The 26,588-nt window shown below is 40.1% G+C and overlaps 2 protein-coding genes and 1 long non-coding RNA gene across 6 annotated transcripts in view; 1 reads left to right on the top strand and 2 right to left on the bottom strand.

Moving 5' to 3' along the window:
- The window catches only part of COG5 (component of oligomeric golgi complex 5), a 192,727-nt gene extending 179,757 nt beyond the window's left edge, over positions 1-12,970 (bottom strand). For both annotated transcript variants that reach the window (XM_057417852.1, XM_057417851.1), the window contains exons 1-6: positions 12,801-12,970; positions 11,752-11,891; positions 10,716-10,773; positions 7,744-7,798; positions 7,580-7,649; positions 2,360-2,480 (exon numbers count right to left, since the gene is read on the bottom strand). In XM_057417852.1, the coding sequence (XP_057273835.1) occupies positions 2,360-2,480; positions 7,580-7,649; positions 7,744-7,798; positions 10,716-10,773; positions 11,752-11,891; positions 12,801-12,867 (511 nt within the window). In that variant the 5' untranslated portion in view covers positions 12,868-12,970. The remainder of the gene's footprint in view (positions 1-2,359; positions 2,481-7,579; positions 7,650-7,743; positions 7,799-10,715; positions 10,774-11,751; positions 11,892-12,800) is intronic.
- DUS4L (dihydrouridine synthase 4 like) overlaps positions 12,908-26,588 on the top strand; it is a 38,729-nt gene continuing 25,048 nt past the window's right edge. Inside the window, exons 1-7 of one of the 3 annotated variants that reach the window (XM_057417860.1) lie at positions 12,908-12,994; positions 13,697-13,825; positions 14,072-14,193; positions 15,565-15,682; positions 17,128-17,250; positions 18,206-18,432; positions 19,977-20,294. In XM_057417860.1, the coding sequence (XP_057273843.1) occupies positions 13,719-13,825; positions 14,072-14,193; positions 15,565-15,682; positions 17,128-17,250; positions 18,206-18,432; positions 19,977-20,224 (945 nt within the window). In that variant the 5' untranslated portion in view covers positions 12,908-12,994; positions 13,697-13,718 and the 3' untranslated portion in view covers positions 20,225-20,294. Of the gene's footprint in view, positions 12,995-13,178; positions 13,304-13,557; positions 13,826-14,071; positions 14,194-15,564; positions 15,683-17,127; positions 17,251-18,205; positions 18,433-19,976; positions 20,295-26,588 lie in introns of those variants that run through there. The other 2 variants (XM_057417861.1, XM_057417862.1) reach the window with 2 other exon arrangements.
- On the bottom strand, positions 19,806-25,816 carry LOC130603815 (uncharacterized). The gene is made up of 3 exons (XR_008973289.1): positions 25,757-25,816; positions 23,932-24,046; positions 19,806-20,138 (listed from the first exon to the last, which is right to left on the bottom strand). It is a non-coding gene; the product is annotated as an uncharacterized LOC130603815 (long non-coding RNA).

The following is a 26,588-nucleotide window of genomic DNA, read 5'->3' on the forward strand; positions in this document are numbered from 1 at the left end:
GCAAAGCTTTCACAGTGCTGCTGACTTCAACTAAGCAGAAATTATATTGCACATGTACACCAGAAGGGTAAGAAACAATGGGAAGAAACTTTCCCTGAATGAGAGAAAAAAAGGATATTCAGAAATATCTGGCTAAAAACACAGATTAATATTAACCTTGGCCCTGACCCCCAACTGAAAAGCAAGCCTCCATGACGCAGAGTTCCCTATCCAATACCAAGCTTTAATGCCACTCATGTCCACCACCTATTTACTGCCACCAGATGTAGTACTTCCTAAGCCCTCCCAAAGCTTTCACATCTCACCACCGAATAACCAGTGCCCGCAGTCTGTTCTCCATGCTTCCCACTCTCCCAATACCACAGAGCACTGCAGCACATTTCCCATCTTTCTGAAGCACAGAATTTCCACACCCTCACCCCAAGTCACCACAGCCTCACATCTCTCCTGCCCAATCCCACCACCACCCTACAGATCTCTCATATCCCAGAGCTTTCCAAAGCCAGAAGCACAGCACAGTGCTTCCGCAGCCATATCCCAAAATCCAGCCTCCCTGCAACACACTATCATCTCAGTGACTCGCACTGCAGTACCCTGAAGCATCTTGAATCCAGCCACTGCGCACTTTCCTCCCCTCTGAACAGAGCTGCCCCACCTGCTCACCCAGTGAGCCACCACAACATCACACAGCACAAACACTTCCAACACACCACACCAGCCACTCCTCAGGGGTGTTCCAATCCACTCAGGTGCTGGGAGTTACAGGCAGCTGGGAGGCAATAAGAATTCAGACCAGTCAAGGTGGGCAGCAGAGTGTAACAAAGAGCAGATAGCCAGAAGACAAGGGAGGGATGCAGAAGCAGGAGGAGTGGAGAGAAGAAAGACCATGAAAAGAGAGGGAAATTACAGTAGACAAGGGATTTTACAAGGCCATAAACCATCTAGAATTAAGAATTAAATTAAGGACCACAAGCCCTGAATCCCCCTCCCCCAGACTGGTGAAACTCAAAAGAGCTTCCTAAGGGAACTCATTTCCTTTCATCTTTAACCATAATAATTACTCAGACTTTTCTAAGCTTCACCAAGTATACAAAAACAAGAAACTCAAAAGACTCTGTCACTTTAATGAAAGAAAGTGCAAGCTCTTATTTAAATGGTAAAAGGAAAAAACTGGGGGGAGGGAGAGGAAGGAGAGTAATAAAAGGCATTTATTTCCCTGAAAAGAATGAAATCCTAAAAGCTACACAAGATAAACATCTCAGGTTTTACCATTAAACAGTACTGATTATTTTAATAGGATCTAGTATTCAGATTAATCCCACAAGACTTACAAAGTAGGTAAAAGATAGCATTACTTTATATATCCTGAAGGAATATATAAAGTGTGAAGGGAGACCAAAATGGAAGGAAAACAAAGAATTGGAAAAAAACAGAAAATTAGAAAAAACAGAAAATTAGAAAAACCATTCTAGCTTAGAATGCTGCAATTGATGCTTAAGTGCTTCAGTCAGACTGACATACTAAATACACATATATAAGCTTTGCGTTTGCAACACAGCACTTGCTAATTATAAGACTAATTCATTGTCTAATAATTTTTTGATTACACAGTATAAAAACAGCAGTAGTGACAAACATGCACAATAAACCTCAGGATGATTCTGAATGGTTTTTGTAAGTTCAGCCCTCCCACGACCTATTTTTGGAAGCTGAAATTCGAATACCATTAAATCAAAAGAGAAGCAGCTGGCAAGATACCATGTACACCAACAACTGATCTCCAAGACTAATGGGATGCTCCTCACTGCATCCTGCAGCACAGTGTCTAAATACCCAAGCTAGCTCAAGTAGAGAAAACAATCTAGCAATGTAATGTGAGCTTCATGAAAACTATTTCATCACTCTTCCTAAAACCAATAAAATACAGGGTAAATTAGCTGCTACTGCAGCAGAATGCTTCCAGTATCTGAATTAGGTTAGGTATCTGTATATCGTATCACAAACAGCTTTCACAAAGGCCACAGGGCCAATAATTTTCTTTTAGAATGTAGTGCAGTGTCTTCCAAAAGCTAAATGTCTATCTGCTGCCTCTGAAGGCATTTTATACAAACACAGGCCAGTAGGAAATCAATTGCTTCCCAAAAATATTGTTGCCCAAAAGAACACAAGTTATTATCATAGAATTTTTACGTTATTAAAAAAATTAAAGTATTAATGAGCTCTGTCCATACCATTTCTCAGTTCAAATCAGTAAGTAGATAGCAAGAACCACAGTAAAAAGTTTTTTTAGTCAAACACTAGTGTGAGTCCTGTGAGTGCAAGCTAAAAATGCCTCTAAAAGTAACTAAGAAAGACTCACCAAGTTCATTAAGGCTCTGGGCAGCTTTTGTTATCTCTCTGCTTCCTCCTTGCAGTTGCCCTTGAAGTCTCTTACTGAGATACAAGATGCGTATTATCCTCCGCAGCAAGTCACAGGCAGCCTGCAGAGAAATCATAGCATAGGGGATACTATCAGTACATTATGATCACATAGTGTAAGGCCTCAAATATGGAAATATTTGAACCAAAAAAAGGAAATACGAATATGAATAAAACCAAGGAACTTTAGAACACTGCAATCCCTCTTCCCAGGATTTTTAACATGCTTTTATGCAATACAGACCAATACTTTCTAAAGCTGGTAATTACATTTACAGGGCTACTGAGATTATGCTATCATTCCTGGTTAAAACAAAAAAGAAACTGATAACCCTATGACAGAGACATGTTCTATTTCTAACTAGAAGTGAGCTTTATTTTACATTGTGCATCTCCCCTCAATATCCCTCTCCTCTGTAAACCACAATAAGATTAAGAAGTTGGCCTTGCCAATCAAATCTTCTTCCAAAATAAACAAAATGGCAGCATTTACTTCAGAGGACAATAAAATGTAAAGACTAAACTGTTACTACAGATATTGAATCTTATTATGGGAATATATATAAAAACTTATTTTCAGCAAAACTTTCCAATGCCAGTCACTTTCATTCAGCCAACCAGTAGTTCACATTTTCTTGTAGGTTTATTAAAATACATGGTATTTTTGGCTAAAAATTAAGAAGATGGATGCATATGTAAATTTTCAGGAATATTTCGCTGCCACCAATATAGGAAAAAAGGCATTGCTGGCATCTGAATCAAACATAATACTTTGATAATTTTTCACTCAACTGAGATCTTGGAACAGGCTTTCTGCTTCTACACAGTAAATAATAGAGATGGAAAAACAGTAAGTTACATCATGTGTAGAGTTCCTCTACTAGAGTACTGGGGTAGAAAGTAGAGTCTACAGGAGCGGCAACATTCTCGAGTGGGTAACATCTAAACTAGGATTCAGAGATGCAATTCAGGAGAAGGTTAAAAAGTATGTGGATTTTGGTACAGCCATACATACAGTCCAACATCTGCAATCAGATTAACAAGAGAGGTAAACAAGAAACTTAGAATATAATTATATAATATAGTTGTTCTGATATATTTTCCCTGGTACTGAAGGCAAAGCCTCCTCAACTTTATAGATATCAAAATTAAATTAAAATTACTTTAGAAAATATTTAGTATCTGACAGACTTTGAACCCCTTCCTAGAGTTCTTAGAGTTTCAAGTTAGTATCTTTGAAATTGTTATGAGAACATATACCAGTGAGTCATTTCAACTAATATTCAGTAGATTGCACAACTTCTCAGTCTCTTACCTATGCCAGCACAAACCAATTAGAACACAAATATTTATAGTACAATTATATTAAACATCTAGACAGAACCAAAAGGAAAAGTTCAGAAAATCCCCACCGAGGCAAATCACCAAGAGCCTAGTTATTGCTTTTGGCTCTGTATCACATAGTCTGAAGTGCAAGTTTTCTAAGCATTGTAACACAACTTAACCACATGATTTCTATTATGGTTAGTGAGAACCAAGTGGGGTTTATCCTACTTTGACAGATTAGTGTATGAGTTTTTATTAATTCATTTCTTTAATTAGAAAGCTCTTGATCCACATATCACTTTCATACCTATGAACTGAATTTCTGCAAGATGAATCAAAAATGGCTTTTTATATAGCACACTCTGCTTTGCCAAATAAGAGGGCACAGTATTACTACTTTGCTTTCAAATTTAATTACTCTCTAATCCAATTGCGTACCTCTAGCTAATCTTTTTCCCTAGGAATTCAACTTCAGTTATTTTCTGACCATCTTCTACTTTACATGCCAAAAGATTATTTCTTTTTCATTTACTTGTTGCTCATTATCTCCTATCACAAGAAACAATCTTAAAATGCTTATCAACCTGAATAAGAGATGGGAAAAGTTACATTTAGAAACAAGAATTAAAAAAAAAAAAAAGGTTTTATCTTCTGGCCCTGTGAATTAGGAAGAGAAAAACCCAAGGACACTGAAAATGCACTCTTAACTTCACAGCAACTGTGCCCTTAACAAAGATTCTGTTTCACGGAAGTATTTCCATTTACACAAGTTATCCAACTTAATAAAACTCACAGTCACTGTAAGGGAATGCAATATATAAGGACTGTGTAATGGAAATAAAAAATTCTGTCATATAGCGGAGTTGTTCACAGCTGCTAGACCTTCTAACCTGAGCACCTTCATAACCAGAGTCTGAATTAATTCTGGAAACATTCCTTCCTGAGTTGATAAAGTATGCTTTTCTAAGGGAGATGCTTTCATCCAAGGAATGAATTCCACCGTTCAGGCAAGAATTAATTTGGAAAAGGCCAGCGGCCTGAGTTAGCCCCTATGGGTTTAGTAAAAATGAAACCTGATTTTTCTGGAGATTACACATAAGGTACCTCCTGAAATGTAAAGCACCATATCAATACTAACAGACATTATTGGTACAATTCAGGCAGTCAAAAACCTCATACTTCTAATCTCAAATTAATTTCAAGAAGTTATTGAAAGAAGACTTAGAAACAGAGAACCACTAAAAATGTGTTAGTTCATAGCTCATACATGCAATTGCATGCATCTGCCAGAACACACTGTAATTGGAGGTATATGTAACAGAAATCTGAAGAAAGATGAGACAGTCCACTATCTTCAGACTACTTTTCTCATTTAGTTACAGCAGCATCAGGATGAAATCTGCTACTGGCAATTATTTTAAAGAATAACTTTAAAATACAGAATTATTATTTTTTAAAAGTGGTTTGGCTTTTCTTAATTGACTCTTAAAAGCATTTTTAAACACTGAGATATCTAAAATTAAGCAAACATGAGGAAACACTTGGTTAAACAAGAGCGGCACAGAAAATAACCCTCAGAAGGACAAATTCCCTGCCTACATATTTCAGCTGCTAACTATTCCCATTTAGCTTGTGATCTACTACAGAAAGACTCAGTAGAGGACAGCAGAAAGCAAGCTTTGTGACTGCTGCTCCACTGGGATGACATGAAGCTCTAAGAGCACACAGCAGAGATTTAGAATTCAGGACTAGATTTGAATTTTGACAATGAATTTGCAGCAAGTATGCTTATGAAATAGCCAGACTATATTAAAAACAATAAAGGATGGCAAAATCCAGCTTTAAGCAAGCCAAATATTCCTTCAGTTTGTAAGCAGTCCCAGAGCAATCAATGGAAAAGCACTGAAATACTACCATTATGAGTACAAGAGTCTCTTAAACACCACACAGTTCAGCAAAACATACCTGCCAACCCCACAGATTTTGACAGAAGGCAACCTCTTTTATCAGTCATCTACCTTTTTCTACTTATTCTACCAGCTGTACACCAACTGATAAAATTTGTAAGTTTGAAAGTGCACCATGCAACAAGTCTTGCATTTGGGAGCAATTTCACGTCACAAGCCCTGCCACTGAAAGGAAATGAACTGTCTACTGTGCTGTTGCCTTCCTGAATGAACAAGTCAGCTGGGTGAAGAGACACCACAGTTTTACATCTTGGGCAGGCAGGAGGGTTGAGATTTCAGAGGCCTATTGACTCAACTCACGGTTAAGTCCAGATTCATTTCATAATTCAGGTGTCCTGACCCTCAATTTCTCCTAGCAGTATCGCGCAACACAAAGCACTCACTATCTAACTGCCAACACAAGAAAGTTCATGCTGAGGATAAACTCCCACTGGCAGAGAAGCTGGAATCATCATTCCTCTTTCTACACTTAAGTAAGTGGATTGGGACACTTGGAAGGGTAGCCTAGCAGGCTTCCCTTACCCTGAAACTCTTTTTTCTGACTTACAGCCAAGAAAAGCCAGATATTACAAATTCCCTGGCACAGGCTGCTGACTTTGGACAGATGCTGCTTTCACACCATAGGAAAATCTCTGTAACCCTGCTACAGTAAAGAGGAAGCCAAGAGCATCCAAGAAACAGTTCCTAAATTCAGGAACTATTCTTCCCAGATGTCCTACAGTTTGACTTTGTGTAAGGTCAGGGCAGAAATTATCTTCATCTTTAGACCCAAATTTCTGCAACCCTTTCCACAAAGAACAAAAAATTCTGCGCCTAAATTCTGCCACATGGAAGTTAGGGAAGTTTTGCCCAGTGGCAAGAGTAACAGCTGGAGCTGAAAAGAACAGAAGCAGCTGGACAAACTGGCTGAACAGAATGTTAAGAGCTTCCTGCTGAACTTCAGTGTCACTGAAAGTAATGTAGAAAATAGAAGCTCAGCAGAAAGACTACTGATGCTGCTCCACCAGCATGACAATTTGCAGCTACATCTACTCTACTGTACAACAGCAGTCACCCACAGATGGCAATCTATTTAAGTGTATGTCCACAGCTCAAATATTGGGTACTAAAAGACAAGTTCCTAGTTCTGCAAAGTTAAGGCAAATTCGCGAAGACAAATAGTTCAAACAGTAACTCATTAAATACTTGTTGATTTGGAATTTTGTTGTTTTTCAAACCATAAACTGAATAGAATGCAGCTACGTGACTCCTGAAGATCTATGGAATACTTTTCAACTATTATAAAATTAAAAGTGGAAGTGTTTGACACATATCTCACCACCACTGTAATAAGCCCTCTCCCACTTCTGTCCTCTAACAGAGATCTATGTTCTCACGCAGACCCCATTTATATTCAAAAGACAGGAACAGCTACATACCTGGGCTTATAAAACACCAGAAACACAACTGGCTTCACAAGTTGCATCTTGACTATTTTGAAAGAATTAATTCCCAAACTCTTTACTAAACTGCAGCCAAACGTCATTAACTCAGAGGAGGAAAGTGTCTTCTCTACACAACAGCACCATAACACTAAATACTAAAACTACACAAACAGTAATGACATTTAATTAATATGCACTCAGATAACCCTTCCCTCTTCTCTGCATCTCTACAAACCTGACTTAGCTAGTGCAAATGTCATTTCCTACTTTGCAATAGAAAGCACTTCTCAGTAGCTCATGAAGAGACACACAAATAATGATTTTCACTGAGAAATACTGACAATGAAATACAGGTTACTGGAGTATGAAAATCCCACCCATGTCCGACAATTGGGAAATAATACATTTTCAGAAAGTTTTAAATACATTTTTAATATAACTTACTTGGAGTTTTGCTAGCTGAGCTGTGCGGGACACTATTTTGTTGTAGGGGTCAACAATTTTGACTCTAATTCTAAGAAGAGAAAATTATTTACAACAGTATTAATAAATCACATGATAGAACAAATAAGAATTTCTATTTTCTAATCATATACTGAATGGCATACCTATCAACAGTACTTTGTAGAGCACCAATTCTAGTCTGCATCATTTGGAGGACACCTGCAAAATAAAGCACATTTTTTACATGCAACACTTGTCAATTACTGGAAGACCTAGTCTTCAAATCATAACAACTACTGCAGACTATTTTAGCACTAAAATAAAATAAATAAATAAATAAATAAAAAACAAAAACCCAAAATCAAAAACCAACAGTTTCCGCCTTTACAGCAAATTTACTACAAAACTTGAAAACAGATTGAAAGGAATGAAACACAGGATATTTGGAAACAAACTATGCAGGTTATAGGTCACTTACTAAATGTTATGGAAAACTTATTGATAGAGAACACAAACCTACAGAAGAAATATCGCTCTGAAATCCATCATACATTAAGTTTCAAGTAATATTTAGAGTATGTTACTTTTTAAGAGAATGATGATCAGGACTGCTGGTCAAAGGCATAACCTGATACAAACACCTGAACATGACATACAAAAATGGTACAACCTATTTAACATTATTTATTTAACACAGTGACTAGATAGTTCAGAGAAACCAACAAAGAAGACTGAGAAGATAACCAATTCTATCTCAAGGTTTTACTCCTGTCCATAAGCACCTTTAGCAAAAACTAAAGCCTCGATGTCATTGTGAGGTCATCTAATTTAGATTACAGAGCAAACTACCCTAACTCTGTTTGTTCCAGGTTAGTTTGGCAAAACAGTACAACGAAAGCCCACAAGCATGCTTGTTCTTTTCTTGTTAAAAAGCAGTCAAGGGTAGCAGTCATTTTTGCAATATGGAATCAGCCTGCTTAGAATTTAATTAAGTTACACCAACCCAGGCCTATGAAATTATTTTTGTTCCAGTTACTGTTTGCCATTCTCAAACATGTAACATTTTTTTGTAAAGCCCTGTTTACGAGCATGCCATCATCAAATTGGATAAAACTGCAATATGATATACTAAGATGGAAGACACACATAACTACTGCTAATAGTTTTATTCAGCTTGTCCTGTACTGGGACTGTATCTCATGTATTTTGTATTAATATGCAAACTCCCATCTTCTCCATATTTCAGAATTATTAACACGGCCTAGTGACAGACTCAGGAGTTCCCTGACATTTATACATGAAATGATAGGCATGCAATTCTTACGCCTCAGAGGATGAAGACATGAGATACAGTGAAAAGTTGGCAGAATAGGCTATTTTTTACTCTACATTGCAATAATGGGGGGAGGGCCAGTAGCTCAACTTTACTACATATATGACTGTGACATTGCTATAAAGCATATAGCAGTCTTCTTGCCAGAAGGCAGAATAAGAATGGGTGAAAAGGCAATCAACCCTCTCCATCTGCTGCATAAGATACGGGACGATATTATTTAGCCTACCTTGAGCTCAAGGTATCTATTGAGCTACCTATGTGTTTCCAAGTTCATAATTAAAATTTCTACTGACATCCATCTTTCTTCCTCTTACGAAACTTGACTCAAGTGTTTCTTCTACAGTGACCATATATCTCACAAGCATAGATAAGAAAGCCTTGCAAAACCTGAAACATCTGCCTAGACTTTTGATTTTCTTGGCAACTGCAGACTGAAGTTCCTACTGATGTCTCAAGTAACAAATACTTTTCAGCTTAGAACCTCTGCATGCTTCTCCTTCCCTCACACACAGAAATGGCCTCTTAAAGATCATAGTGCTAAGGAAATGAAGACAATTCAATAAATTTGAGAATTAGATTTTATTTTTACTTTAGGTTCTTAATTTTAAAATATGCATTATTTACCACACCTACTTTACAGACATATTTTATAACTGAATAGCTGTTTTGAAGTACTTCATTCTTTCCTCAGAGCAATTTTAGGAAGGAATGCCTTCAGAGACAACCATGATTTCACAAAATAACATTCCACTGAGCACAGATTGGTGAAGATCATGACTGGGAGGTATTTATTAATCACGAGATTAACTACAGATTCCTATCTACCTCTCATTTGGAGGGTGAACACAGATTCCAGTCTTCATATGCTTAATTTTCCAACTGTCCAAAAAGCTATTCAGGAGCTACCACTGCTAGATTAAATAAGCTTTTATTTCGTTTTATAGCTGTACACAAATGCTATCAAATACTGTATCCAGCAACTTCCAAAGGCTAAGGAGATACTATAACTTTCAGTAACCAGAAATTCTCTGGTTATGCCAAAACCTGGAAGAAGGAGGAATACATAAAATACTTACCCAGTTACAAAATGAAAGGAAAAAGGGTATATGCTTGAATCCCATAGTATATGCAAATTAGCGTGTTATAGAGGTAAATATATTTTTCTGAAGAAAAACCAATAAGTTCCCAGTAAGTGACAAAGAGCAGAATGGCAGGCTTGATGAGGTCCTTACACAAGAACAAAATATTGCAACTATTTTTCTAATTGTTTGTAAGTAAGGCCTTTGAAAGTCTGCAGTTTATATTAAAATCCAGATGCCAAACAGTGGAATAACATAAAGGTATGTATTTAACTTAATAGCCCCCTTCTAGGAAAAAAAATATCCCAATGCAATCAAGATTATGTGTTAAGACTTGCAAACCATGCAACACATGCATAAGCAACATGCATATGCTTGGTACTTACAGCAGCAGATATCAGCTAATGTTGCAACAAAATTAGGCTTATTTAGAAAAATATATTAAAAGGTCAAAAAGATTTGATGGCTAAAGTTGCTCCGAACTGACTATCAAAGTATGTTTTCCTATGAAGTAGTTAACTCCACGGAAGTACCAGTGAAATCTTCTCCCTGGAGCTCCATCTACTGACATAAAAAAAAATAAAGCTGCCACGTTACTCCTCAGAAGTAAGATCTGCAACCTTAACATTAGGGGCCGAAGTTGGCAGTGAACGGCGTTTCCTGCAGAGATATTAACAGTGCTTCCTCCATTGTAACAAGTAGCAAGCATAATATACTTTACCTTCCAGGGATTCAATTCCAGTTGCTTGGGCCAACAGGTCTTCATGTCTTGCAACAACCTTAAAAAAAATCAATCAACACAGAAAAATGGGAATGTGTGCCTGAAAGGAATATCAGTACATCATCATCATTCCTACATTGGGCATTAAAGTATCTCATCCACCCTACATTAGGCAGACACAGGAAAAAGCAACCACACCTTAAAAGATGAAAGGTTTCGGAACACAAAGCAACAAGCTCAGAACAAGAAGAGGGTCAATAACTACAGTACAGCTGACATCTTCGAGCCAGCAGAGCAATCACACTTCAACACACCATCATAGATAATAACAACTGTAATTTTAAGCTTATTAATCACATAGTAATAATTATACTCAAATTATTAATATTTTCTATTTATGACATTTAGATACTAGCTCCCAAAGAATTTACTAACTGAACAGGGAGAGGGAGGAAGAAGGTTTTGAAACAGCGCACTTAGCATGCATTCTCACTGCAAGGTGCACTGTGGATCTGTGGTGTCTGTGTAGATTTTACCAAAAACCCTTCTATTATCTAAAGTCAAAAGCCTTCCTGTAGGTGTGGAGATGTGCTAACATAGGTTATAGCTGCCCCACTAAAGGTAAGTCTTAGAGCCTAGGCTACCCTCCATCACAGGATGAAAGGATACAAGTTAAATCAATCCTTGTTTTATCACAGTTGTCATCCCAAAACACAGTCCAGCAGTGCTGATAGCTGACATGATCATTTGGAAAGAGTCAGGAAACATCCTTACAAGGAAGAGCAGAACTTCCATGTATGCAGAAATAGGCTGCAGAAACTAAAAGCAGCATATGGCTTCCTGGTAAGGGGTATAAAGAGTGGGCTCAACTAGGTTAAGCATCAGACTCACTACTAGTTTTGCTGCAAGCTGTACCTTTAGTTACTGCTTGCAGAGTACAGTGGGCAATTTCAGAAGCAACAATATCATAAGATTACTAAGCTTTTGACAAGTTTATATCAACCACCCCAGAATAACAGGTACACTTTAAACTTACTTGTAAATGAAGCTCTTTATCCAACTGACTAATACCTTGGGCAAGTTTTGCCAGTTGCTCAGCTATCACAGCCTGATGGATAGACTGGGAAGTATAAGCTTTCACATCAAAGTCTTCTCTGAAGAAGTCAGCGTAACATTCTGAAAAACATTTTGATTTTACTTTCACAGTTCAGAACAGGTAAAGAACATTTCTAGACCCAAAGCATACAGTTCTCTGACCCTCAGTTTCTCCAAACATAACAGCTTATGTTCTCTGTATCACACAATACAAACGTGACACCAATTGGAGAAGAAACCACAATCAAAAGAAACAAGTTTGGAGCTGATGACTGGGGTTTGGGTTTTTTTGTAAATAAAGACTCGTATACCTTTACTCCACATTGCCTTTTCTTGAGTAGAATACACTAAAAAGTATCTATAACTTCTCCAAACTTCACAGTGCAACTAGGGAGAGGCTGTTGAGGTTGTACCCATAATCAAACACAGACACCAAGTCACCTTCGAATCACTGAGGATCGAAGTGGCATGAGACACAACTTCCTGAAACCATTAAGGTCTCTTATAAGGGCACTGCTTTATAAAACAGTGAATTAAGAGATGATACTGCGAGGGAGACTTTGAGGGAAGCAACAGCCGAGCTTCCATACAGCGGTATTACCGAGCGCCTTCACCTCTCCTTCCTGTGCACCCCTTCTCCCTTCAGCAGCAACACGCCACCTCGCAGGGCCCCGCCACCAGAACCCTCGGCCCTCAGCGGCAGGCTCCCCACCGGGAGGGCTGGGGTCGCTGCCCGGCGCCGGCCGCTTCTCCGCCGCCGAAACTTCCCGTGACTTGACAGCGGGGGAGTTTCACCGCCCTGCTCGCCGCGTGCCCGAGCACCGCCGCCTCCTCCCCGGCGCTGCCCGTCCTAGCAAAGGACCCTCCGCCTTCCGCGGACCGCCCGCAGAGGGGACCCCGGCACGGTCCCGCCGCCGGGGTCACAGCCGGGAACTGCCCCCCACCCCTCCGCGCCGACCCCCCCAGCCGCCTCCGAGGGCCGCGCCTCACCGTCCGCCAGCAGCTCTGCGAGGGCCGGGGCCGGGGCCGCTCCGCCGCCTGCCCCCGCCTCCTCCATGCTGGCAGGTACCGGGAGCCCGCGCGTCACTCCCGGGCCGCGGCGCGCCGCGATGATGGCGAAAGCGCGCGACGGAGCGGGGCCGCCCCGGGAACGGCAGGGCGGCGGCGGGGTGCTCGCGCACGTGGTGAGCGTGGGGCCGGGCCGCAGGGAGTGCGGCGGGAGGCGGCTCCTGGGGTCCGCGCTTCCGAGCCCCGCAGGCACCCACAGGCGGGAGCGAGCTGAGGCCGGGGCGGTCAGGCCGCAGCCCCCGCCGTGCGGGCAGAGGAGGCGGGAGCCGGGCCTGTAGCGGGAAGACGAGACAGCGGGCTTGGAGCAGGGGCGGCTCTCGCCTGGCATGAGGAAAAACTTCCTCAGTGAGGCAGGGAAGGGGCTGCCTGGAGCCGGCCCTGCGCTGAGAGGTGGCTGAGAACCTCCCCTCCAGCCCGAGCGAGATGTGAGCCCTGGGTGGGCATGGTTCCCCAGGGGAGCTGTGGCTGCCTTATCCCTGGCAGTGTTGAAGGCCAGGTTGGAGGGGTCTTGGAGCAACCTGATCTAGTGGAAGGTGTCCCAGCCCATGGCAGGGGGGTTGGAACTGGATGATCTTTGTGTTCCCTGCCAACCCAAACCAGTCCGTGATTCTGTGAATGAAAACACATGGGTGATACTGCCTGGGGATGGCACAGTACAACAAGGCCGGCGCTCAGCAGCTGGCTGTGGCAAAAAGCTTGTTCCAGCACTCCGCAAGCAAGGGCCTGCTTGCAGGATGCTCTACTGAAAAGCAAGCTGCTTCATGGCCTGTCAGAAATAGCTGAATGACTTCTGTTTCAAACACTGCTTGTTTTTCCAGATGTTAAAAAGATTAATTATACATGATTGGTGACATAGAAACTAAAGAATGCCAGCTGAAAGATCCCATGGATTTGTTTCATTCTGGGCAAGTTGTAAAAATATGTGCCCCCATGGTCCGCTATTCCAAGTAAGTAACTGTCATGTCAGCTATGTTTTCAGTGTTTGTTCTGTGAGGAAGTTTATCTTGACTGCAAAAAACAGGGATTATTACATTTTTTTCTTTTAGTCATTTAAGACAGACAGATGTGGGATGTATTTTACCTTATGATAATATTAGATATCCCCAGAGTACGGCATGTCAGAACAGCATTTTAGAGCAGCTAGTCAGGAAAATGGCTTTACTATTTATTTTTTGATTTTCATGTGTCTGCAGGTTGGCTTTCAGAACCCTGGTTAGGAAATACAGTTGTGATTTATGTTACACGCCAATGATAGTAGCAGCTGATTTTGTGAGATCTGCAAAAGCGAGGGACAGCGAATTCACAACCAACAAAGGTAATTTTTTTTAATAAACTGTTGCCTTATCAGAATGTTTTACATGGTGATAAGCTAAATTGGCCAAATGAATGAAGTCTGTCACACAGCTTGACATCTATTAACAGTTTTGTTATACTGTATCTGATTGATTATAAAACCATAGAAATATTCTAGGTGAAAGTAAACACATTCCAGTGACAGTGTGTCAAATGAAATAGTGGAAAACTGAGATCTGTGGTGGGTTGACCAAACATAGGTGGCCATCAACCACCCACACAGCTGTTCACTCATTCCTTCTCCACCTTCTTAGTAGCACAGGGGGAGAACAGAAAGAACAGAACAAAAGCGAGAACTCGTAAGTCAAGATAAAGATAGATTAATAAGTGAAGGAAAGAAGGAGGAAAAAACAGACCAACTGATGCAAAGGCAGTCACTTCCCACCTAGCACTAGCAGACCAATGCTGAACCAGTCTCCAAGAAACAGCCACCCTGGCACACACTTATTTTGCTGCCACTCCAGTTTTATTTCTGAGTTTATTACCCTAACACTGAGATATTTTTAGATGCTTTTAATGTAATGCAGTAGCTGTAAAAGAGAAGAGCATGGTCCAAATAACCATCTGGCTCTTCGCAGGGGTTTTAGTGAATCACAAATGGTTCAGCAGACCTGAGTTGAGGATTACTGACACTTTGGTTTCCCGCTTGAGACAAAGCTGCTAAAGCTGCCTCTGCCCCTGTGTTCTCATTCCAACTCTGCATATCACATTGTGGATAAAAATCAGCTATGTTGGCACAGAAGAAGAAAGAGATGGGCTAGCATAAGGAAGGGAAGAGCTTGTGTGTTGTTTGGCCCCTTTCTGAAGGGGTGGTTCTGTAAGCAAGTTTCCTACCTGGCAAGACAGCCAGCCATGTCAGCACAGCAAAGGGGCAGCATGCAGACAAGAAGGGGCAGGCCAGGAGGGGAAGCATGAAGACTGCTGAAAAATAGAGAATACTTAATTTCATATACCATGTTTGTGAAAGATGAGCATCTGACCAGTTTCAGTCAGAAAATGTATATGTTGAGCCAGCAACTGTCTAGGACAGATATGTTTGTTTGAATTCCTACCTCTCTTGATAGGCATACTGATTTAGTAACCACTAGCCAGCTACCCCTATTTATTTGTGATCCAGGGCTCAGAGAGTCACAAAATAGTCAAGTTTGAAAGGACCTGTGTAGGTCCTCTTAGCCAGCCCCCTGGTCAAGCAGGATCACCTAGAGCTGTTTGCCCAGGACCATGGCCAGACAGTCCATGAATTTAGAATTTGTTATTTTTTGTTGTTATTATCTGGGGGGGGTGGGGGTGTTGTTTGTTTGTTTAATCTCTAAGTACCTTTTCATTGGAGTAGGTGATCATCCATTGATTGTTCAGTTTGCTGCCAAAGAAGCGCAGGTTTTGTGTGATGCTGCCCGGATCATCTGTCCTTTTGCAGATGGAATAGACCTAAACTGTGGCTGTCCTCAGAGGTAAAGATTTGAAAAAGCTCGGTGAAATAATGATGAAATAATTTGAGAGTAAAGAATGCTGGTCTTCATTTTCATAGTCATTTCTGTCTTAACTTAAAAATAGACTCTGAGAGAGAAAGAGCTTTTTAACCTGTCAAAAATGTCTATGTGGCAAGACACTTCTGAATGTTCTAAGATGCCTGTCACCATGGTGAAACTGGGAAAACCAGGTGTATTTGCCAACCTACCTTTTTTCATTTCTGAAATACTGAGTGTTGGCTTAAGAAGTAAAGTGTCCATTCCTTCTCAGCAGCTGTTAAATATGCATTACCAAAACCAGCTTGCTGCAAATAATTTGGAGAGTGTTTTGAGAAGTGATGTGGCAATTGCCAAAATAATGAGCCAAGTCCCTGATGTCTCAGATTTCTGCAAGTGAAGGATAGTCTCTAAAATATAATTATACAGACTACATTATTCAGGAAGTGCTGAAAAGAATTTCTTCCATCTTTTATTAGGTTTATAAGTACAGTGAATTAGTGATCTACTTCTCTCTTAAATTAATAAAGATTTTGTCTTGACAGGGAAACAGAGTAGTAATGCATAAATGAAGATTCTTGCTAACTGGTTCAATTGAGAACCATTTATTCCATGCTTGTCAGGCAGCCTTTTTCTTAGTGAAGACCTCAAATGTAGGAAAGCAAAAGATAATACTACAGTGCCAATACTTGTCTATTCTAATTAGGGTGTCTTGACTTAAAATTACAGTATTTGAGAAAAGTCTTTTCTGGAGAGATCTGAGACTTCAGAATGGAAATGTAATTTTTTTTCTAAGCTAACTACAGTTAAGTATGCCAAACTGTAAGTTCCTTTTAGGACAAAAATATATGCTTACATTTGAATCCTTTGTTTCTTGCACATGCTATTTTCAAAATAACAAAACTTTTTGCACTTAATCTGCCTTTATAAGAAAAAATATATAAGAAAAAACCTGTTGCTGTTAAGTGGAAGTAAAGGTTATTTCATGCCAATCAAAATAAGGTGTTTTGCAGCTGAGGGAGAACAGAATATTACTGAACTCAGATCCTTCCCTGCACTTCAAAAATCTCCCTTTTCAATCCAAAATAATTTTCTGTTTAGAAGAAATCCATGACCCGATGGAGGGGAAAGCATCTTTTTTTTTTATTTTACGTATACTGTAAACCAGTGCTAATTTATCTTCCTTGCGAGTCCATTTTGTGGACAGAAAATTGAACTGGAAGAGATTAGTAACTTGTCCAAATGGAGACTGAACCAACATCTAAAAGCTGGTGCCAAACTGCAAACGAATCATTGATCTACAGCCAGTACTATCTCAGTCTACTCAACCACACATTCTGAAGGTTGTAAGGAACAAAACCAATGTATCTGACTGAAATTGATCTGCATTTTTTCAAATGTGGAATACACATGTTCTTTTTCTTTTAAAGGTGGGCGATGGCAGAAGGTTATGGTGCTTGCTTAATAAATAAACCAGAGCTTGTTCAAGATATGGTGAGACACGTACGGAATCAGATCGACAAACCAAAATTTTCAGTATCTATTAAAATAAGGTAGATCTAAGTGATGTTTGTGATACATGGAATAATCCTTTCAGTTTTTTCAAGAAATATTCATATAACAAGTACACTATATGTAATTCTGTTAATGTAATATTACGCATTATAATATTTTCCTTACATGTAAAGACTGCTGATATTTTTTTGACCCCAGATGAAAGAATATCTGGGAAAAGTAAACTAGACTTAGATAGTAGAACCAGCACAGGCTTTGACTACTTATCCAGGTAACATACTGGATGCTAAGAGTTTTCTTGCAATCCAGATGATATGAAAGTACAAGTTAAAAGGTTCATGGTTCCATAAAAGAAAAGCAACGCATAGTGTGTATCATCACAAGGATTTACTTTGTGAGCTGCTGGAGGCCAGAGCCACATTTGCTGCTGGAGGCCAGAGCCACATTTGCTGCTGGCTATAAAGGGAAGGGTAACAAAATTGGGAGCTAGTCCCCACAGCTGCTGTAAGGAACACATCCTTCTGTAACCTGTTGCTTTGCATTGCTTTGTACTCCTTCCACTGTTCTTCCCATAATTACACATCCCATACGGCTTTTGCATATTTGCCAGTTAAGTTTCAACACAGTTTCCAGTCTTCTGAGAAAGAGGAACTACTATAATTGTTCTTTTTTTCCCCCCATAAAGGAAGCAAAATAATGATGTTTGGTTTAGAATCTTTTGGACACCCTTGTTCAATCTCTGTAAAATTTATCATGTATATTTCAGAGATGTGATGTAATTAGGAAATGATAAATTAAATAGTGGTTTCCGTACATTAAACTCATATGTCTTTATTGAAACAAACAAACCAAACCTCATTATCTTCCAACAGTAATATTTTCTGTATTTATAGTGATTTATACAAATCTGTGATAACTCCTCCTTATGGAGGACAGCGTTTTATACAGTTCAGGTAACTTATTATCTAATGTTTTCATTCTGTGAAATTGTAGGATCCATGAAGACTTAAAAAGAACAGTTGACTTGTGTCAAAAAGCTGAAGCAACCGGAGTTTCATGGATTACAGTACATGGGAGAAGTGTAGAAGAAAGACATCAGCCTGTACATTATGATGCAATTAAAATAATTAAACAAAGCATGTCTATACCTATTGTGGCTAATGGAGACATTAGAACTTTAAGAGATGCTGAAAAAGTTCATCACTTGACAGGAGCAGATGGTAAGTTTAAACACTTTGTCTTCTAAGTAAACTTACAAATGAGATTTTGAAGTATTTATTTTAGCTATAAATAGGACATGATTCGAGTGCTTTACACTCTTTGAGGAGACAAATGAAGAAGGGTGTTTTAGATGCCTTATAAAAATCATAAACAGAATCACTTGTAAATGCACTAGGGCACTGCTATTCAAAGCCACAAACGATGATTTCCAAAGCAAATTACAAAAGCTCTTTGCTTAATTATGCTATCTCATCATTCAGTAGTGGAGTTCAGGGAGACCTTCAGACATTCAGTCTATCTCCTTATGGAGCTGAACATCTTTTAAAGAGCTGTGAAGTTCCACTTGGAAATATCTACTTTGTGCACATAGGGTCAGATTTCTCACCATAAGAATATGGAGGGAAAATGAACTATTCTTAAGCCAGATATTTGACAGTTAAGATGGTTAGCTTCAAGGACACAGTGAGGTATTGCACTGTCATATCTGTGTGTTTACCTTGTCCTACACTTCAGTGGTAAAATTTGAGGATTTTTTGCAGGATTGCCCTGCAGTTACAGATCTGTAGATCTGAATTTCTATATGATCTGTATCAACACACTTTGGTCTTTCAGCTAGAGAACAACAGGACAGAGACAAGTAGCTAGTGTCATAAGGAAAAGTTCATGTGGCACGTTTCTTTTGACACTACTGGTGTTTAATGGCAACAGCAGAGACCAGTTGAACCAAACTGCTATGCTGCTACAGTGACTGCCCCCCCCCCCCCCCAGTACAAAGCAGGAAGGAACTATGTAACACAAAAGAATATTTTCATAGCCAAGTTGACCTTCAGTAACAAAATTATAAATTATCAGGTTTTTTCTGTCATGTACAATAGTAAAACAAATTTTTCATTTTTTATCTTCCTCTCTTTTAAGAAAAGTCTAAGTGTGATAGGTTGTATGTTGATAGTACAGGAAAACAGAAGCCCTTAATCACAGGAAAATTACAATAGAACTTGTATGGGTTTATCTGATAATTTGGGGGTACAGTTGCAAATACACTGGCTTGCTCAGAAAGGTTTACTGCAGATCAAGAACCCTGAGATTCATAGAATTGAGACATCGAGCTCTTACTGGAAGAAGGATTATAGGTCAGCAAAATTAGCCTAGTTGCACTAAAATAACTAAGCCTACTGCTACTCTTGCATCTTTCCATTGTAATATTATGTTAAAAAGGCAAGTTTGTATGTGTGTAGCAAACATAACCAAAATACAATTGAGTTGCAGTTTCAAAAGTAGGGAAGCAAGGCTCCTGTGTCCTGGGCTTCATTTCACAATTCTGGAGAGATCCATCTGGAGACATCATCAAGTGGAATGTGCTGACAGGTGTAGGTACTCTGAGGTTTAGATTGTTAAATGTGTTTCTCCAGTACAGCTATAATACCCATCCCTGTTGTTCTCCCATTACTTGCCTGTAAGTTTTGGGTGGCTGCCCTAAGGGGGTGCTATAAAAAAACTACAGAAAGATTTAGTGTAACTTACTGCTTTAATTTCTAATTTGAAGGTGTAATGGTGGCTAGAGGACTCTTAGCAAATCCAGCAATGTTTGCAGGATATGAAGAGACACCTTTGAAGTGCATCCAGGACTGGGTTGACATTGCTCTTGAGCTTGGAACTCCTTTTACATGTTTTCACCATCACTTAATGTACATGATGGAACGCATAACTTCAAAGCAAGAAAAGAAAGTTTTTAATGTTTTATCAAGTACTTCAGCAGTACTAGATTATCTGAATGACCATTATGGTTTGTGATAAGAGAAAGTATTTTAGTTCTATATGAACTTGTATTTCTGCAATTATCAATACATTGTTAAATCTTTAATTGTGTTTCTACTTTTTAGTCACATTCCTATACTGAGTAAATATTTTCAACACAGCAAAACATTTGATCAAGGTGATACTTTATATTTTTAGTATTTTTATGTCAGCATTTTTCACTCTAGAAGATAGTCCAGACTGCACAAATGTGGAATTCTTTTTCCAATGCACTACACAGAGGATTGATTATTGTAAGACTCCAGTAATTTTAATTTATTTTTTCACCAAACAATTGCATATAGCAGTGTTTGCAAAACTAGGACGTTTCTTACATAAAACCTCCAAAAATTAGGACTACTTATAAATAATACCAAGAATTTCAAACCAAAAGAATAAAAAGGGAGAAGTTGTAGAAGTTTTTGCCTCAACTGACTAAGCTGTACTTTTAAATTTGAATAGATGTTTCAAGCTTAAAAGACTCTGAGGCCTGGAAGCCCAGCACAGTATCCTCTTTTAAAATAGATGTTGCTTTTGCAGACTAAAACTTTCTAAACTTACTTCCAACTCAGAAAAATTCCACACTTCATATAGTGGAAGAAGCCTGGAATAGATAAACGATGATGGAAGGAAGGAAAAGGGTAAAATGAAGAGGTAGCTTAAACTATCTCAATGTTCAAACTTAGCTGAATCTAAAATACAAGACTTGAAAGTTCAATCTAACTAAATTCAGTTTTGTTTATTTATTGTATAATGATTATATAAAATATTAAATCCCATCTACCAAAACAGAACTTTATAGGTCAAATAAAAGCTGACAGATTTTTCTCAGTGGGGCTCTTGAAGTCCTTTTTTGCCTGCTGGTATGTTGCTTATCAAAGCATGACAGCCACTTGGCTTTGAATCTTTGTATAGGAGGGAAATAGTGAAAATTAGAACAAGATAATAACATTACACAACAGCTGCACTTGTTCTGCAAGGGAAATATCACAAATCTGTATGGTACAATTATTTGTAATCAAATAATTTTTTTCTTTCAAAGTTTACACAGAAATTCATACCAGAAATTGCTTCACTTTCTGCCTCTGAGACTTCTGTGAATATACAAGTGAATAGTTCTAAATTTTCTAAATAAATTACTTGGTTTTCCATACAATTGTACTTATTTTTTATTATACTATAAATTATGACAACCTGGGGGAGGGGAGTTTCCTTTTGTTGATACTCCCCAAATCATTTAGATATCAAAATACTTACAAATTTTTAATTCAGTTGCATAAAAGATCATTTTTCATAATGAAGATGTCTGCTTTAGGCGTATGAACATAAGTTTGAAAGGCATGACCTGGGTCATCAAGTCTAGTTCACTATTTAAGACAATGGAGTTACATAACTTCCAATATGGTCACCTTCCTGATGTGTTAACAAATGGAAAATGAGAGACATGCTTTGCTATAGTAGGCTAATTGAGAAAATCTGTGTGACCTTTTTTGGTGCAATAGATCCTACATTCCTTCAGACAACTGGTTTTTTTCACCCTTCTGGATTGTAATTTTTTGTTGACATTGGATGAGCACAATTATATGTTGTATTCCAGGAAAAACCCTCAGCAATGTCTTCTGCAGTTAATACTTCTCTTTCTGATGCTTCACTTTTCCTTGACTAATACTCATCATGTAATTTCTGAGCTCCCTGTTCTACAGCAAAAGTTCTTATTTCCCAAATGCATGACATAGTGCTTAGGACTGCTCAATTTCCAACCTCAAGTTCATCCAACTACAGTGCAATACTCAGTTCTCCTCAGTTCTGAAAATGCCTCCAGCCTTCTGAATCAAAATTAAAAAGTAAAACCATACAGCTGAAACGTAGAAGAAAGGGATTATTTAAAGTACTAACCAAGCCCTGTGTTAGCATTTCCTTAAGATTTTTGTGATTTGACAAGCAACTATTACTTGCCCCATTAGCCACAAGGAGCAGAGAAGAAAAAGTTATTTATTATAATCAAATAATACAAATGCAAGGTGCTTTTTTTTTTTTCTTCTTAGGGGGGAATGCAAATTTTAGAGGACTTGAAATACCTTGACCTATTTAGGACTTGAATACTTGATAATTTTGAAGACAGCAGTTGTTGTGCCTGTGTGAGATCAATCACAGAGATTTCTGCCTGAAGTACAAGGTTGCTGTTAATATTGCTAGTAGTTAAAGAATGCTTTATCTGGTCAGTTATGCACCATGAAAGTCTACAGAAGTTTATCATCCCCTTCTAAGAATGAAATTAATTTTAAGCCTTCTTCTCTTGTGAATTTTGTATACATCTGAACACACTCCACTGTATTGATGTAGAATAAATGGCAAAATTGGAGTTTATAGCTGTAGTCTGAACAGCCATACTGTTCTAATATATATAAATTGCTAAAGATGGGAGTTAGCTGTTTAACTCCCAGCATTGTTCTAGAGTATGGGAGGGGGGTTGGAACTAGATGATTTTAAGGTCCTTTCCAACCCTAACTGTTCTATGATTCTATGATTATAAGCCATTTGAATATGGGAAAATCCTCATCCCCAGTTTAAGGCCATTAGATAGATTCCTTCCCTGTGGTGTATGATGACATGGACTCCATGGCGGTACAGAATCATTTACTTAAAAAGTTGCTTGATTGTATACTTTAAGCTTACAAGGGTGTTATGACAACCAGTAAAAACCCGCCACACAAATATTCCTCTACAGGTTACTCAATCACCTTGGTTTTGTAACCATTTCCTTGGTTACTGTTTCTAGCTGATCTGTACTTTAGATGCAGCAATCTATGTTGTTGCTTAAGCAATCATGGCTCTTGCAGACTGTTTCTTTTTAGGACTACATAGGGGTTAAGTACAAGATAATCTTCTGCTCCCAGAACTTCTTGTTTGAAGCAGTCTATGAGGAGCAAACATTATTTTTCTCCTTGGTCCGTTTACACCGGCACTTTGTGGCTAGCCTCGCATATGCAGCTGCATTGTGTTCTTAAGATGGTCCTGAACACTTCCCCTGTATATGTTAGTTACAATGTCACCTGGTACTTAGTCCTTTTCTAATTTTCAAATTTGAGTCTCTTTTCTAATTTTCAAATTTTTTAAAGTTTTTCTTCAAGTAAGATAAGATACAAAGTTTTGTTTCATTTTTTAGGTCCTTTGCCTCCTGCAGCTGGTCCAGCTCTTTGTCCAGGGTGTTAAGCCACCCTACACAACAATGCCATATTCTTGTAATATCTCTACTTTCTTATAACTTTTACCCTGCTGCAGCAATCCCTCACACAGCCCATACAATACCATTTTCTCTGTTCCTTACCAGTAAGTTGATTCTTAGGTCTCTGTCTTGGGTTAATGCAGTGTGTGATGTTATACAAGCCATACAAGCTGTCACACAAGACAAACTAGAACGAAACAAATTCAAACTTTGCCTTTGCTTCAGCAGAGGATTAGTGAGATTTCTGTCCTCTAACCAGCTGCTAAGACACAGGTGTTTTGTATTTCTACTTCTGAATACCTTGTGACCTTACTGGTGGGAGAAAAACTTATTTCTTATAGCTATAATGTCTTAAGGTTCATGAGGTTTTTTTCCCAAAGCAGCCAGACATTATATATATTGTCTGTCATATTTATCATATGGTAGAATAGGCATCCTTAGATCAACAACCCAGACTTGTACAGCTTCAGTAGAATACCTTCCAGAAGTGGCAGAATGCACTCAATAGGAGAAGGGAGGTTTCACAGGTGCTTGCAGGAGGCTTCTCTCTGTTCCTCAGATCTCACTCCAGGTCGGTGGGGAACATGCACCAGCTGCAGTGGAAATGCACAGCAGTCACTGTAGAGTGAATCTGAGATTTTACAAAGCCCCTGAATTGAAAAAGCGGAGTCTCTGGCAGCAGGGATGTGCAAATATGGTCCTACCAGTATGAGGCTAAGCTGCTGGGAGAGCAGCTTACAGCGCTAGTAAGAGGTAAGCAGCTCAGAAATGGGAACTGCTCTGGAATTAAAGGACAGAAAGTATGTAATAACATTTTAACAGCTTAAATAAAGTATCATGGCTATAGGCCAATAGCTAAAATGTAATAACCAGGACATACTAAGAGGTTATGTTTTGTCTATACTTCTGATTAAATATGTTTATGAAAACATGTTAGAAATACTCCTTAAAACCCAAGCTGTTTCCACTGTGTAGACTGGATAGAAATAGCTGACTGTATCACTGTGTCACTCTCCAATACTTGTTATGCATAAAAAATTATTTGGGATATAACCTTTCATCCAGACATTGCTTGGCGGCAGCTAGGAAAATGTTAATACACTGGCTCCATCCCCAGGCCACAGACCTGTGAAATTTTCGTGTAAACAATTTCAGATTGTGAGCAGCTGCAAACAGTTCTGCTCAAAACTGCTTATGCAAGAACTTCCTACCCCGTGTCAGCTCCAGTGGATTAAAGTAACAAAGAACTACTGTTAACGGCATTTAATCTGTCTCATTTTGATGGAAATTAATCGGGACAGCATTCCCAAAAGCGAGTAGTTGTGTCAAGAGGGCTGGTGATGCCAGGCTAGGCAAGTAACCTCTTCCACCTGCAGCACATCAGGATCTGTTAGGACTGCAGGCAGTCAAGTAAACTGCTGGGTGGGCCCTGGCCTGTGCTAACTTCTGATTGCACAGAACACTGGATATGAATGACACGTGGAACTGCCAGATGTGACATGCAGCAGTGTGAGCAGCTGGTAAAAGCTGCAGATAGCTCTGGGAGGCATGGCTGGATTTCAGCAGAGGTTAAGGACTAATTAGACAACTGAACAACAGAAACTGACCTCCTATCTACTGGAGTAGTTTTGTGGGTCCATTCAGAACTAGAAACTCACAGGGCCAAGAGTGCCCGGTAACTGTATCAGTACCTCAGTAACGGCACGTGAGGCCAAGACTGCCCAAATAATGGTACCAGAAATACTGAGTGTAGGTACAGATACAGCAGACCTAGGAATAACAATGAAAAGTGATTAGGGAAGGGTTATACAGGGGCAAAGAACAGGAGTTACAAAGGTAGCAAAAGAGATGGTCAAGAAATAAGAAAACAGGTAACAAGCTATGGAAATAATGTGCTTAGAGCCTCGCTGTGCTGCTGAAAATCACCACACAGGACAGTGGGATAGAACAGGATTTTCTGAATTAATACTGGTTTATTCATGAGGTCCAAACATGCCTGTTTGACAGCATTGGAGACTGCTGTTTGGTTGTTACTTATGGTGTCTTTATGCGTATGGGACTCATTTTCCTGGAGAAAACAGATTTATGGGATGTTAATACATTATAATATTGTAATGCGGGGGGGGGGGGGGGGGAATGGACAGACAGGCATACACAGTACTTCAGTTGAACTTCAGAAATAACAAGCTGAGCTGAAGTCCCTGATCGAATAAGCTCAAGTCACTGAGCAGTGGGATGATTGCAGCAAGACACCAGAGCAAAACGCTTACAACCATTCCCTCGGTGTGAAAACCGTATTTAACTTTTCTCAACGTGGGGATCCCTGCATTTTCCAACAGAGGCGTGGTCCTCAATAAAGTCAGTCAGACTCGGTCATTGGTCCATGTCTTGCTTCGGGCCCTACCAGAGCGCGGGCAGCCGGGGGTCAGCCCCCCGAGGACGGCCTTCGGGGCGACGGGCAAGGACCTCGCCAGCACCTTCTTCAGGTGGGAGGTGGCCCCCTCCGCCCCGCCCCGGGCCATGGCCCTGGCCTCGCCCCGCCCAGCCCTGCCTCTCGGGGAGCTGTGTCACTCAGTCCCGGTCCGACCCACATCCTCCGGGCACTGCTTCCGCCCGACAGCGCGGGCGGGAAGGTCCAGCCCACTCTTTGGTAGGCCCGGCCTGCTCGGCTGGGGGAGGCTCTGCTTCCCGCCGCTTAGCGATTCGTCTCCGTCAGGCTCAGCCGGGCGCCGGCGCTGAGGTGGTTGCGAAGTCTGGGCTGCCGTGAGGGGGAACGGTATGGGCCTGGGGCGGGCCAGACTTTGCCTCCGCGGCTCTGCAGAGGGGAGCGGGCGCGGTGGGAGGGAGCCGTCGGCCTGCAGCACAGGCGGGACTGCAGTCTCTTAGCGCGGGACTGCGCCGGCGACGATGGTGTTAGCAGTGAGAATCCCAGCTCCCTGGCAGGCGGAGGAGCTCTGCCGCGGGGGCTGTTTCAGGACGGGCAGTCGGTGCAGGGACGAACGCACACCCGCACAGCCTGCGGCTAAGTTAGATTGAGATGTTTCCCTTTGAAACTCCCTGGCCCAGCGCGAGGCAGCTGGGGCGCGGAGGAGCTGCCGGCGGCCGGGTGTCAGATCCCGCCTGAGCCGCCTCTTC

The sequence above is a fragment of the Pezoporus wallicus genome, unplaced genomic scaffold, assembly GCF_028554395.1.
Source record: "Pezoporus wallicus isolate ANWC-B61680 ecotype Strahan unplaced genomic scaffold, APGP_CSIRO_Pwel_v1 contig_5542, whole genome shotgun sequence".
Classification (NCBI taxonomy): domain Eukaryota; kingdom Metazoa; phylum Chordata; class Aves; order Psittaciformes; family Psittacidae; genus Pezoporus; species Pezoporus wallicus.